At 43.1% G+C, this 15087-nt stretch overlaps 1 protein-coding gene across 3 annotated transcripts in view; it reads left to right on the top strand.

Annotated features, from left to right (window-relative positions):
- The first annotated feature begins 7835 nt into the window (after positions 1-7835).
- The window catches only part of SLCO5A1 (solute carrier organic anion transporter family member 5A1), a 134347-nt gene continuing 127095 nt past the window's right edge, over positions 7836-15087 (top strand). Inside the window, exons 1-2 of one of the 3 annotated variants that reach the window (XM_061600906.1) lie at positions 7836-7962; positions 9749-11193. In XM_061600906.1, coding sequence (XP_061456890.1) covers positions 10224-11193 — 970 coding nt within the window. In that variant the 5' untranslated portion in view covers positions 7836-7962; positions 9749-10223. Of the gene's footprint in view, positions 8123-8227; positions 8287-9748; positions 11194-15087 lie in introns of those variants that run through there. The other 2 variants (XM_061600897.1, XM_061600916.1) reach the window with 2 other exon arrangements.

Here is a 15087-nt window from a genome sequence, read left to right as displayed (position 1 = left end):
TTATTATTATGCCCACCTTTCACCAGTTGGTCCCAGGGCAAGTTACAGAATTATAAAATACAGTATTAAAAAGTTAACACATTGCATTAACAAGAATAGGATGGGTCCTAAAAACATACATAACGTTATATGGTTTTTACATGTAAACCTCTGTGATGTTGTTTGAAAGGAAGTAGTGATATACAAATATGTTTATAAATAAATAATAAATAAATAATAGATGAATCTGTGCATTACATCTTTGTTGCAAGGCAGGTGGGAATACATATCTACAGCAACAACATGCATCTTTCTCCAATTTACTGTTGCATTTTCAAGCACAATGAAATTAACCACAAGCAAAGGTATCACTAACTTCCCGAGCCTGCTGCCCTCTACATCTTGTTGGATTACATTATCTCTAATCATTGGCTATGCTGACTGGGGTTGAAGGGTTTTAGTCCAAAACATCCGGAGGGCACCAGGGTGGGGAAAGCTGAATTAATTTGTCAGTGTATTTAACAGTACCACCCTCTGCATATTTACTGAGAAGCATGCCCCACTGTGTTCAATGAGGCTTAGTCCTGAGTTAGTGAGTATAAGACTGCAGCCTAAGAAACGAAATAATTGGCCTGTAACATTTCATCATAAGCAGTGAGGGAATTTTCTTTCCTGATTGGATCCCACTTTCATCTTTGCTCTGTGATGTAGTAAATGTAATTAAAACAGCCCTATCTCCAGTTGATCTGAAAATAACCTAGACCAGTGGTAACTCATTCCTTCAAACTAGCTGACGTGCTAAAGAGAGCACTATGGTTATACAGTTCTCTCTCCTAACCAGTTCTCATATCACAGCTGGATTGGTTAGATCTATGTCACACCGGGTTCAGTGTTGAGCAGGTAGGTACAGACATGGAGGCAGACGCACATGTGGGACTCTGGATTCTCAGCACAGATGACTAATCAGGTTCATACAGCAGCTACTCAAGGTGACTTCATTTTCATAAACCTTGTATCTCTCCTTATTGCTAATCTGTAATAGACAATACAGACTGGTTGAGCATGAAGTATCAGGATTCACTGATATGTAACCCTACTTTCCCTACCAGCAACCCTTTGTGGGGCAAACAATCAGTCCAAAACTATAAAGCGATGGATGGGAGGAAGAATGGCGCTCCTGCCCAAATAGTGTGTGGTGCCTCCAGCCCAGCCTCCAGCCCATCAGTTCCATTTTCCAGAAAGGCTATAGAGAGAAACCAGTAGGCAACTTTAATAAAGTAGGGATAAAGTGACAACAGCTAGCATGTACTTGACAAGGAGGAGAAAAGGCAAAAGGAACAATTCCAATAAATACAAATCTGTAAACAAAAATAAATAAATAAATAAAGACCAATAAATCAGTATCCACAGGTGGACGATCAGAGTCTCTCCTCAGTCCTAGGTTCAAATACATGTGTAGGCCTCAGTCTCTGTCACTCACTGGCATGAAGTTTGCTGTTTTCTCCTCCCTTTTCTTTGGACGATTTATTCTGTCCCTCTGTACACTTATCAGCCTCTTTCCTCTCTGAAAGCTTCAACTGTCCCTCCGCAAGAATCTTCCTCCTCAAGAGTCTTCCTCCGCAGAATCTCAGAAACTCCTTCCAAAATCTCCTCAGGAAAAAAACTCTTCAGGCCCTCCCCGCCCCCTTGTGGGGAAAATCCTGATTCAGTAAGCAGGGTGGGTGGGTGTAGAACTTGAAAACAGGATGAAAAACTCAAAGGATACTATTGTGAATACAGTAAAGGGTTATCTGGTTCCATAAGTTGTGGAATCACTTAATCAAGGACCCATAATATCACATGGTGGCAGTGCTGTGGATTGCACGCACTCACAACTTGACTGAAAAAGAAAGGGAGAAAGAAAGAAAAAGGACATGAAGAGAGATCATGGTGTGCCAAGAACAGCAAAAGTGAAAGGAGGCCTATATTTTGGGCAGGGACAATCATTTACATTTACAACCGCTGAAGAATGGTCCAAATGGAGAGACAGATTTGAGAGGTTCTGGACAGCTTCATAGTTAAAAAGCAAACTGGAAGAGGAGCAGATTATTTATTTATGATTAAATGTGTATCTCACCCTTCCAAAAGGAGACCAGATTAGTATACATAAATATACAGGGGAATCAGACAAATGATACCATGCTATTGTTTGGACTGATTGTGGATGAATTAAATACAATATAAATAGCTCAATGTAAAGTTTTATGAGAAGAATTTTACTTCTCTGTATTTCCTAGCTGAGCATCGTGAGTATGGCACCCTTCACAATATTATCAGGGATGGAATTGTTGTGGGGGTCTGGGATCTCAAAGTGTCTGAAAAACTACATTTAGATGAGGGGCTCACCCTGGAAAAGTAGTTACCACTGTGAGGCAGCATGAGAGTATGAAGAAGCAACCATTAGACTGCAGCAGCAGCAGTAGTATCCTTCACGTAGACAAGTGTTCAAACACTGAGGGCAAAGTCACAGCTAAGGGGAAGTATAGTAGCAGTCCAGAAGAAACCCATGAAACAGGGAAGAAAAATGCCAGTGATGTAGTAGAAAAAAAATACAGGAAGGGTAGTTACCCAAGAGATTTGTTTTTCTTCAGCTGTAAGAAAAGGGGACATTTTGCAAGAGCATACTTTGCAGGAGCAGCAGTAGGACAAATCACGACCAGCCCAACTGGCTTTCTGGGATGCTTGGCAATCAAGCAGTAAAAATGAGAATGTGGACAATAGAAATCAAGATGGATGGAAACCCAGTAGAATTCGTGCTAGACTCTGGGGTAGATGTCCCAGCTATCCTACCGCTTGTATTTAGACTACATTCAAGACAGAGCCAGAGTCAGCTAAGAACCTGAAAGGATCATCAGGAGAACACTTAGGTACAGTGGGAAGGTTCAAAGGAAGCATACTGTGGGAAGGGTCAAAGCAATTTTGCCTGTAATGGCAAAAAATAATAAAAAAATAAGAGAAATTATGTGGTGAAGGGATTATAACAACCTCTGTTAAGATTCAGAGCATGTGAGGACCTGGAGTTGACTAAATGGGCTCCTGCTGGGAGGAAGGGTGGGATATAAATCAAATAATAAAATAAATAATAAATAAACTTGCCTGGGGACAAGTGACATTAGAAATAAAGTCACTCATGGGACATGTTTGTAGTTTATATTAGAGAGCACAGACCTGCAACAGGAATGATTGTATTTATTTATTATTTAAAACTGGGAGTATTCCTCAGGCTCTGGGACAATGACTAGAATGGTTTCAGGCCTGGTTATGGGACGGAGACGGCTTTGGTCGCCTTGGTGGACGACCTATGCAGAGAACTGGACAGGGGGAGTGTGTCCCTGTTGGTTCTGCTGGACCTCTCAGCGGCTTTCGATACGATCGACCATGGTATCCTTCTGGGCTGCCTTGCTGGGATGGGACTTGGGGGCACTGTTTTACAGTGGCTCCGTTCCTTCCTGGAGGGACGAACCCAGAAAGTGGTGCTGGGGGATTCCTGTTCGACTCCTTGGCCATTGGCCTGTGGGGTCCCTCAGGGTTCACTTTTGTCCCCCATGTTATTTAACATTTACATGAAACTGCTGGGAGAGGTTGTCCGGGGGTTTGGGGTTCGGTGCCATCAGTATGCTGATGACACCCAACTCTACTTCTCCTTTCCACCTAACTCCAAGGAAGCTGTCCTGGTCCTGAACCAGTGTCTGGCGTCAGTGGTGGACTGGATGAGGGCGAACAAATTGAAGCTTAATCCAGACAAGACAGAGGTGCTCCTGGTCAGTCGAAAGGCAAATCAGGGAATAGGGATTCAGCCTGTGCTGGATGGGGTTACACTCCCCCTGAAGACGCAGGTTCGCAGTTTGGGTGTGCTCCTGGACTCAGCTTTAAATTTGGAGGCCCAGGTTTCTGCGGTAGCCAGGAGCGCTTTTGCACAATTAAGATTAGTGCGCCAACTGCGCCCGTTCCTTGAGCCGTATGATGTGGCCACGGTGACACATGCCTTAGTTACATCCCGCTTAGATTACTGTAACGCGCTCTATGTGGGGCTGCCTCTGAAGACTGTTTGGAAACTTCAGTTGGTGCAACGTGCTGCAGCCAGAAAGTTAACTGGGGCTGGTTACAGGGACCATACTACCCCCGTTAAAAAAGCTCCACTGGTTGCCTGTCTGTTTCCAGACGCAATTCAAAGTGCTGGTGATGACCTATAAAGCCCTATACGGCTTAGGTCTAGGCTATCTGTCAGACCGTATCTCCCTATATGAGCCTGCCTGGGCCCTGAGATTCTCAGGAGAGGCCCTTCTCTCAATACCTACGTCCTCACAAGCACGACTAGTGGGGACCCGAGATAGGGCCTTTTCGGTGGCTGCCCCGAGGCTTTGGAACTCCCTTCCTAGGGAAGCAAGAATGGCCCCCTCCTTGCAGTCCTTCCGTCGGCAAGCAAAGACTTTTTTATTTCAACAAGCCTTTGGAACTGAAAGCTGTTAAGGACAGGACTTGAAGGGTGCTGCATTGCTGTTGCCTAACTGTATTATTTTAAACTTAGTTTGAATTATTTTAACTGTATGTATGAATGGTTTTAATACTGTAAATTGTTTAATTTGATTTTAATCTAGACTTTTGTATGTTTTTAATTATATGTGTGCTTTTATCTGGAAGCTGCCGTGAGTTCCAGTTTTGGAAAAAGGGCGGGGTAAAAATAATGATAATAAATAAATAAATAAATATAGAATGCGAGACAGAATTGTTGCAAAAGCAGAAAATCCTACCTCTCCCAGTTGGTTTGCAGGAATTATTAATGCTGTATATTTTATTTGTACTTAGCTATACTGACCTGTGTAATGCCATCATTAAACTGAAATCATGCCCCAAATCTTTCTCCATCTGCATTTCCAGACTAGTGTCAATTCAATTTCTCAACAAAGATGTAAGAAGCTGAGTTGCAAAATGGAAATGTTTGTATCTGTGTGGATGTAAGGGGCTGGGTTGCTGACAACAGTCTCCATGCTTCAGTGCTCCCAGACTGACCACAAGAAAAACAGGAGGGATTGTGTGGCTGTGCCTGGTTGCTCAGAACACTCTTATTTCCTCCACTAGACCATAAAGGGGAAGACAAGCAGAGGAATTGTCCTAGCTAATGCCCAAAACACAACAGCAGGTGCACTTCTTATAAGTAAGGAAGTGATGCTTTATTAAAGCAGATTAAGAGGCATGGAAGAGCCAGATACAGTCCAGGAGCTCTAAACAAGCATGAGCATGACTAGATGGTTGTCCTTTCAGTGAGTGTGACCTGAGGGAAATGGGTTGGCCAAGATAACCATCAGCTGTAGAATTTGCCCAAACCTAGCTGTGAGCACTTTACGGAAGTGTTGTAGGATTTACTTGAAAAATTAATTAATTATACTTATACCCTGCTTTTCTACCAATTTGCTTAGAGCTAACCAGGTTATGTATGGTTCCCATGCAGTCTCCCAGTAAGGGAGTGCTCAGAATCTGACTCCTTAGCTTAAACTGTAGAACTGCATGGTGTGCACCACATGATATTTTGAGGCCAGTTCAACATTGCTCCTAACAGCTAGAGTCCAAGCATGGGGATGGGGAAAACGGCAGGCATGGAGAGACCACTGTGGCAGTGGATGACTTGCCCAGTGCAATTCTTTACAGAGCTGGACTAATGGAGAATCAGGTGACTGGAGCTGTGCTGCTTTCTATTCGAGCAACTGTTTCCTTTACTGCCTGCTGCTCATCCCTATCTATCCCCTGGTAAACTTTTGGGGTTCCACTTGAAGGCACTTTGGCCAGGATTGCATCAAACATGGTGTTGGCCCTGACAAACAAGTTGACTTTGGCAAGCCCCAGGAATCCAGCGGGATCTGGTCTGGACTGCAGGTCAAATCCATTATCATGAGGGAAAAATGAGACTAAAATATAGGCTGTGTTTGAGGATGTTTATAAAACATCCCCCTCTAGGATGCAAACCTTAACATGGTGAGGGGTTTGAGAGTGTCGAAGAAGTTGACAGCAATGCTGAGAGCAATGCCGTCAGGAGTATAGACCAAGAGGCTGTACCAAAACAGTTCATAGTTTTGAACTGAATATCAGGGCTCACATCTTTATGTCAATCAGACCCTTCACCATGGAAACCTGTTATCTGAATCGCAGATTTGTAGAAACTGGTTACTAAGTACTGAACATCTGTGCATGTTCAGATACAGTCTTTTTTTTCATTGCCTCAGTGCCAGTAATGAAAATGGATTCAGTTTAGCAGCATGAATAATGCCGAATTGGGGCTTTGATGTGGCATTGAGACAAATTCACAGGCTAAGTTGGATCATACGATGCAGCTGCTTGCAGTCTAAGCATCATTTCTCTGTGCCTGTCACAAACTTGTAGCACTCTCCCTCTCAACCCCTCACCTCCCCATGATTTTGTATGTTTTGAGATTTCAGCTGAAAAGCAGTATCAACCAAATTAACAACAGAAATAGTCTGTAGACACATGACAAAACAACTTTACTGGAGCAACAGAAGTCTGGGTCTGTCTGTGTTCAGTGCCAGGAAGTGAAACTGTCTAAGACACCCATGTATGCCACCTCGTGCTCCATGAATAAATGGTAGGATTTAAATGTAATAAACAAATCATATGTGTTCTGGCTCAAATGTAAATTATGGCTTGAGAGATTTCTGTACTTAAAAGACATCCCACACTGAATGGTAATCTTCACATTGCTGTTTAAACTAGCAGTCAATCTAGCTCTTTGTTGTGTCATAATCTTCTTTCAAGAACCTTTTTGTTCCTCACATAAAGGGTCACTGAAGACTTTTTCATTCTCAAGGTGCTTTTAAGGGAAACTTGCTGTTGGTGCATTGTTCCCACATCCTTTAAAATGCTGTTTTCATCTTTGTGACTTTATTATTATTATTATTATTAAATTAATATCCTGCTCTTCCAGTAGGAGCCCAAAGGGCAAACAAAAACACTAAAAACACTAAAACATCATAAAAAACACTTTAAAATATATTAAAACAAAACATCTTTAAAAACATATTAAAAACATCTTTAAAAAACCTTTAAAAACATATTTAAAAGCAATTTCAACACAGACACATACTGGGATTAAGGTCTCTACTTAAAAGGCTTGTTGAAAGAGGAAGGTCTTCAGTAGGTGCCAAAAAGATAATGGAAATGGTGCCTGTCTAATATTTAAGAGGAGGGAATCCCAAGGGGTAGGTGCCACTACACTAAAGGTCCGCTTCCTATGTTATATGGAACTGACCTCCTGAAAAGATGATGTCTGTAGGAGGCCCTCACCTGCAAAGAGCAGTGATCGACTGGGTATATAAGGGGTAAGACCGTCTTTCAGGTATCCTGCTGTACTGCCTTAATGTGCATCAATTGGATTTTATTATATTCGTTGAAGTGCCCCAAATTTGTTTTGCTGTATTCTGAATAAATGTTCAAGATTATCATTCCTTCTACCGTTTCTAATAAAAAAGCTGAACAGCGCAATGCTAAGCGACTTTACTCAGAAGGAGCTCCCGCTAAATTCAACGGGTTTTTTCCCCTCAGTGTGCATAGGGTTGCAACTTATAATAGATTAAAAAAAAATCTCTGGAGAAAGTCCACTTGAACTGAAGGGCGAATCCATTTGGCTTCAAGGAGAACGGCGGGGCGCTAGCGAAGCGAGGGTGTGTGTCATGGAATCTTGTTTTGGAGGACTATTTTTTCCCTCCCGGAGGGAGTTCTTTGTGGCAAATTGTGCGATTCTTTACCGGCTCCCTCGCTGTCTCCAGGGAAGCCATTCTGCGTCCCTCTAGGAAAGGCAGGAGCAGGTGGGCCGACACAGCCGCTTGGAGACGCGTCTCCTCACAAAAGAGCGAGGAGGGGAGGGAGTGCGCCTGCGCGCTTTACTTGGCCTCGCTTCTGGAGACAGGGGAAACTCCGCATTGAGTGTCAGGCCGGGTGAGGAAGGGAAGGGAGTTTAAGGGGAGACGCTTGGGCTCATTACCTGCAGACGGGAACCATCTGGCTAGAGTTGGTGCTGCTGGCTTTCTGTCCTTCTGCCTCTCCCGCCCCTCCATCTCCCCTCCCAGCTTCCCACAGATACAAGCAAGCGAGCTGTGTGAGTAATAGGCTATTTCTTCATCTCGGAAGGGTACTGATGAGGGTTGGGATGCCTTGTGTTATAATCCCTCCACTGTTCGTTCCCATCCTCCTTCCCCTGCGCGGTTCTTTTGCGGGTTCTCTTTAACTTCTTTCGGATCTGCCTTCCACAGATTCACCAAGGTTTGGACTTGGCGTTGGACGGAGCGAGTCCGCACAGCCAGAAAGGAGCCGGGGGGGGGGGCGGGCGGCGGAATCTGAGGCAGTTTCTACCTGGCTGATCGTTAAGTGAACAGCTGTATGTGTGTATGGGAAGCGGGGAAACGCAGTCCACAAGGATAGAGTAATAGCATGGGGTGGAATAGGGAGACCTTACGGAAATAGAAGTCATCTAAGGTGACAGTCCTATGTCCGCTTAACTGCCAATGAACTCGGTGGAATTTACTTCAGAGGATTGGTCTGAAAGTCCTGAGATTTCAGAGATTAAGATATGTACAAACAGGCTTACATGTGCAAACTAGGTTTTAGCTTTTGTGTATCCTGAGTGCATGGAACTTATTGTGAAGTGTGTTGCATGGCAGTGGCAGCTGTCTAGATAAATAGATTCCCTGTGCCTTCCCTGGCCTTTTAATTATATATTTTTTTATCCCAGCATGTGGTAATGCCTTTGTACAAAGCCCAGGCAAATGCTCATAAAGCTACACATGGAGCTTTGGAAATGCATGACTGAGTTACTCTTCCAGATGGAGACGCAGATGGGTGCTTTCTTCTGTCCAAACACACGATGCATATGGCTGTGTGGATGACTTTTTGTGCCCCAAGAGTGCCTGTGGTGCTTCTGAGCATGAAGATGTGTGTATGAAATTGTATTTGCTTGCTGGTGCTGTATGTGCCAACAAAATCCAAATAAATTTTGTCTTGCATGTCAATATTGGGTTGGCACATGTCCATCAAATGTGCGTTGAGATTTTCTTTGTTTCCTGTGGCTATTTCTTTCCTTGTCTTTGGGAGAGCCTCCTATGAAACTTGAGTCTTTGTTATCAGGAACCCAAGGAAACAAAATGGATGGGGTGCAGACAGTCTGTGATGCCTTGATATTTATAATTAAATATTTATTCCAGTCTATTTATTTTTAGCCAGGAAAATAAAGAGTTAGTATGTTGACCTATGCTACTGCATCTGAATAAATGAAAGGTGCTGTAGTGTCTGTGTAAGGATGCTTACGTGTTATATGCTCACACCTGTGTCCTCTTTTATAAATATCTCTTTTCACAAAGAGTCTGGTGGTGGGGGAAAGAAATTGCTGAAATGAACCTGATTTTGCCTATAGACATCTCATCACATTTTGTAGGAGAAATTAATAAAGTGTTGGTCTTCTAATAGCTTCTTATGTATTAAAATGAATGTCATGTCTGATAGGCTGCTATTGCTTCTGATTTAGACTGGGTACAGGCAAAAGGGAGGGGGAGTTGTAGTGGAGGGCAAGAAGATTCCAGCCCTCCTCCTTTTATTGTTCAGGGGAGAGTGCTTGATAATAGAGATTGCTGTGTCCTTTTCTAGCCCCGGGAAGCAGTAGCTGGCAAAACAGGACAAAAGCAACATGCTGACCTTCTTTACTTGATCTCTCTCTCTTTCTGCATTACAGATTGGTAGATTTGCCATCTGAAGGCTTTTAACTGGAGACAGGGAGAAGACGTCCACCGGGTCTGCAGCCTGGTGGCCAATGATGCAGGTGGTCAGGGACTCTCTTCCAGAGTGGCTGGGCTTTGCTAGGAATTCTGTCACTTTGTCGCTGCTAAACGTGGCCAATTAATCCACGTGGGAATGTGCCTGCAGAAAAGGGAGAGGCCCAGTCCAATTTGTTTATAGCACAGCTGCTGGCAGAGTGGAACAGGTCCCTAAGCAGTGCTAAGAAGGATGGAGCCACAAAAGAATCTGCTGGACACGTGCTCTGATGCATTGATGTGACAGTGTTGAATTGTAAGCTCCCTTATTCCAGAGTGGCTGGGACTGGTTTTGAAAGCCACAGGGAATGCTTGAAAAGGCAGCAACTATTTTCAACAAGATTATGCATTTGATTGGAAATTGGTAACTCATCCCAAGCCACACTTGTGATCAGCATGCTTTTGTCAAGTATCACAAAGCAGCAGAACCACCAGCGCCCCAGTTCTCTTGGGGGAGAGCAGCCAGAAAAGCAAAATGAGAGCTTCAGGTCCAAGAGCTTACCGGTGCTGAATGGATCTGTTCCACAGATTAACACCTCACAGAGTGCTCTCATTGCAGCCAAAAGGAACTTCTTGCAGAGCTTCCAGGGGGGGGTTGATCAGAGGTGTGGCCTTGTCCCTGACACATTAGCACATCACAACAATGTTGCTGCTGCTACTGCTTCTTCTAGGACTATGTTGTCTTTTACAGCTTCCAGTTTTTCAAGAATTGGGAGTTTTGCTGAAAGAACAGGCTGCAATAACTCTACTGGCGTGAGTAAAGGGGTTTCACCAGCTTCTACTCTGCTAGCAATCCCAGGTAGAAAATTTCTCAACATAGTATTGATAGACTCCCGGTTCTTTTTGGTATGCATGTGCTTCCTGACTTTCATCCAGTCCCTAATGGTCTCTGGCTATCTGAGCAGTGTTATCACCACCATTGAAAGGAGGTACAGTCTGAAAAGTTCTGAGTCTGGACTGTTGGTCAGCTGTTTTGATATTGGCAGCCTGGTGGTAGTGGTTTTCATCAGTTACTTTGGGGGGCGAGGGCGAAGGCCTCTGTGGCTTGCTGTCGGTGGTTTTTTTATTGCACTTGGGGCTGCCATGTTTTCTTTACCTCATTTCATCTCTCCACCATATCAGATCCAGGAACTAAACTCCTCTGTCTCTAATGATGGCTTATGCATGTCTGGCAATAACTCAGTCAAAGACCATGTGGAGTCGCCAGCATGTTTCATGGATTCAGGTGGAAATGACCACTCACTCTATGTAGCTTTATTTATTTGTGCCCAAATTCTTATTGGCATGGGCTCCACACCCATCTATACGTTGGGACCAACCTACTTGGATGATAATGTCAAGAAAGAAAACTCATCGCTTTACTTAGGTAAGGTGGCTGTATGTATGTTGTAGTACGAGATCACTTTCCACTTAAAAAATCTCTGAAGATTGTGGCAACAACAGTGTTGGCTCCATATTTAAATATACTTGCATTTATGTAGTGTAAATGTAGCAGTTAATGTTCCATAGGAGCTCAGACTTTGGCAGCTGTTTCTGAGTCCTCTGAAAACTTTATTTCATTTGGCTATGCCTTATATTTTAATCTATAATGAAGTACTTTCCAAGTCTGATTGGGAGATATTTAAGCAGGTACTTGATTCTGCCATTGAAATCAATGGGACGAGACAGTGCTTCAGTTTCAGTGGCTCATGCCAGTAGCTGAAGTGTTGATTTTTATAATATAGTGGCCAGCTTGTTAGGGTAACTTGAGTCTGCTTTTTATAATGCCTGATAATAAAGTTCAATCCACCTAGGTCAGTGTTCATTAACCTTGGGCCTCCAGATGGTGTCGTCCTACAACTCCCATCATTCCCAGCCAGCCAGTCAGGGAAGATGGGAGTTGTAGGGTAACAATATCTGGGAACTTAAGATTGAAGAATGCTGACCTAGGTGAGAGGAATTATGTTTGGGGCCCAGGATATAAAAGATGATTGGAAGCAATGTGATGAAGTCCCTTTAAATACACCAGTGCTAGCAGGAATGGAGGTCCCTCAGTGCCATCTGGTCAGAGAGCTGAAAATGGCTCAAGATACCTTAATCTAGTTATTCAATGTACACTTGACAAAATGCCATACTTTCCACCAGCATTTGACCAAACCAGCATTTGACCAAAAACAGACTTTTTGCTGTGTGATGTTCTTCTGTGTATATACAAATATACACACAAATGTACTTCCAAGGAAGTGTTGGTTAACTAGATACTTAAGTTTCAAAACCTACTTTTTGGCTGAAATTCAGATTATATCAGCAACATTTGAAGGCTGACACGGCTGAAATTTATCCTCCAAACTGAAAACTAAATCAGAGATCAAATTATGAAATTTAGATTCTAAGACTTAGAGTTTTTGCTATCTATATGCAGTTTTTTGCTTCTTAAATTTGGGATTTTGATTTCTCCCTCACTTGTAACTTGGTGTACTTTGTATCTGATGTATTCATTTAAGTACACACAATGGATTTCAGTTTTATTTCTGTGAAATTATGTTGTTATAATGACATAAAATTACCATTTAATTTGTTTTAATAAGACTATTATGGTACTAATGTATATATGGGCAATATACTTGTATGATAAACCACGTAAACTTTCTTACTCTGTGTCATATTGGCTCATATGGATTTTACTGTGCTTGTAGCATCTCGCTCTACTACCAGTAACTGACCTTAGTACAAGCTGGTGCTTTCAGGTATCTTCTGTTCAGTCTGAGCAGAGTTCACCTTTCTGTAAGTCATAAATCCAGTTAAAAAATACTGGTAGCAGTTCAGTCTATTCCCTGTTTCCCTGATTCTTTGCTTGGAAAAATAGGTTTTCAAAAAAGATGACTGGTAAAAAGCAGTATGCTTTCATATAGCAGCATATCAAGAATTGAAAATGGATTTAAAAAGCTTGATGTTGCTGGAGAAAACAAACTTGATTTATGTAGCTTTAAAGAGAGCAGGAGTTCTTGAGACTGAAGATGCATACATAAAATAATTTTTCTAAAAATGTTCATGCCACCAGATAAATGAAAAAAAAAAAAAGCCCCAACCCTATGGGTTTTAATATTTTCTTTTTTTGCAAGTGAACGTTCATCATCTGGTAGCTTCTCATACTTAGTCAAGTGGCAGTAAATAGAAGATGAGCTGTGCTTTCTCCTGTAGGACAGTATAGTCTTGACCTTTTGTTTCTACACAAACTTTACAGTCTTGCATTACATTATGAATGTGTAAATCCCATTGATTTTTTTAATAGATTGCAGCCACTAAGAAAATTACTAAATTGTAATGCAAAATCATTTTTTCTGGAAATAATAGTCATCATTGCCTTCCAACTTTTTAGTTACTTTTGTCTTCCAGCTGTTGTTCTACATAATAATACAATAATATTAATTTTAAGAGTGTTTACTATATTGAGATATTATTTCTGAGCATTTAAAAGTGCAGTGCTTTACATGTTATAAAGAGAAGTGTCACCGATTTGTTGATTATACTTGCTGCAAGGAAAAGGGGCTGCAGTGGTGCCGGCTGCTTTGGGCCCTGCCGACTAGCTGATCGCTGGCGAGCGGCAGCTGCAACTGCAGCAGAAAGACCGGGTGGGGAGGGGGTGGACTCGGGTGCCCCATTTCAGTGTCCTGGCCCCAGCAAAGAGGACTGGGCAGAACCAGCGATGGGAGCTGCTGAAGGGCAAAGGGGTAGTGCCCTCAGGAAAATGCTGGGGGATGACTGAGTTGGGCTCCTGACCACGCAGCCCCAGCGGAGTCAGTCAAAAATGGTGCCCGTTCGTGCCCCAAACTGTAATATACGAAAGGAATATGAAAGGAAGAAAATCTGGGAACTAAAGGTTGGTAAGAACTCATGTGGAGAGTACTTCTGATATGTCTGCCTTGGACCAGGACAGGAAATGAACTGGGGCCTGCAAGCCAGCGACGCCTCCTTCAAGCTGCAAGCTTTGGAGCATTTCCTGTTCTTGGACTCAGACGACAAACTACTACCCACGTGATGGACTGGCATCCAGGGAAAATCTAGATGTTCTTAAAGTGCTGAGTTTTCCTGTTGTAGATGGGTTCTCATTTACTGTATGGGAGAAGGTTGTCATAAGTTGGTTTTAAACCTAGATTACTGCTATAGAAACAGCCAGTGGCTGTGACCAAGATTTTTTTTTTATCATCCCTGTCTGAAACACTATTTTATTTATTTATTTTATTATTTCAATTTATATACCGCCCTTAGCAGAATAGCTCTCAGGGCGGTGAACAAACAGATAAAATACAATATATCATAATAAAAATAATAAAAACATATACAAACAAACAACAAAAAACCACTACAAAAACACAATACGACAAAAATTAAAAAATACGGATTAAAAGATTAAAATGGTTAAGAAAATTAAAATGCCTGGGAGCATAAAAAGGTCTTTACCTGGCGCCGAAAAGATAGAAGTGTAGGCACCAGGCGTACCTCTTCGGGGAGGCTGTTCCACAACTCAGGGGCCACCACAGAAAAGGCCCTAGATCTAGTAACCACCCTCCGGGCTTCCCGATGGGTTGGTACCCGGAGGAGGGCCTTAGATTCTGAACGAAGTGAACGGGTAGGTTCGTATCGAGAGAGGCGTTCCACAAGGTATTGAGGTCCCACGCCGTGTAAGGCTTTATAGGTAAGAACCAGCACCTTGAATCTCGCCCGGAAGCAAATAGGAAGCCAGTGCAGACGCGCCAAGACAGGTGTTATATGCGAAGACCGACTGGTCCTCGTCAGTAGTCTGGCAGCTGCGTTCTGCACCAGCTGAAGCTTCCGAATTGTCTTCAAGGGCAGCCCTACGTAGAGCGCATTACAGTAATCCAATCTCGAAGTTACCAGAGCGTGAACAACGGAGGCGAGGTCGTCCCTGTCCAGATAGGGGCGTAGTTGGGCTACCAGACGAAGATGGTAAAACGCATTCCGTGCCACCGAGGCCACTTGGGCCTCGAGAGACAGGGAAGAGTCGAGAAGAACCCCCAAACTACGTACCTGTTCCTTCAGGGGGAGTGTAACCCCATCCAGAACAGGGTTAACATCCACCATCTGAGCAGGGAAGGCATTCACCAACAATGTCTCGGTCTTGTCTGGATTGAGTCTCAGTTTATTAGCTCTCATCCAGTCCATTATCGCGGTCAGGCAACGGTTCAGCACATCAACAGACTCACCTGAAGAAGATGAAAAGGAGAAATAGAGCTGCGTGTCATCAGCATACTGATGGCAA

The sequence above is a fragment of the Rhineura floridana genome, chromosome 1 (genome assembly GCF_030035675.1).
Source record: "Rhineura floridana isolate rRhiFlo1 chromosome 1, rRhiFlo1.hap2, whole genome shotgun sequence".
NCBI classification, from domain to species: Eukaryota; Metazoa; Chordata; class Lepidosauria; order Squamata; family Rhineuridae; genus Rhineura; species Rhineura floridana.
Note: the sequence above shows the minus strand (reverse complement) of the source record. Positions and strands in the feature narration are given on the sequence as shown.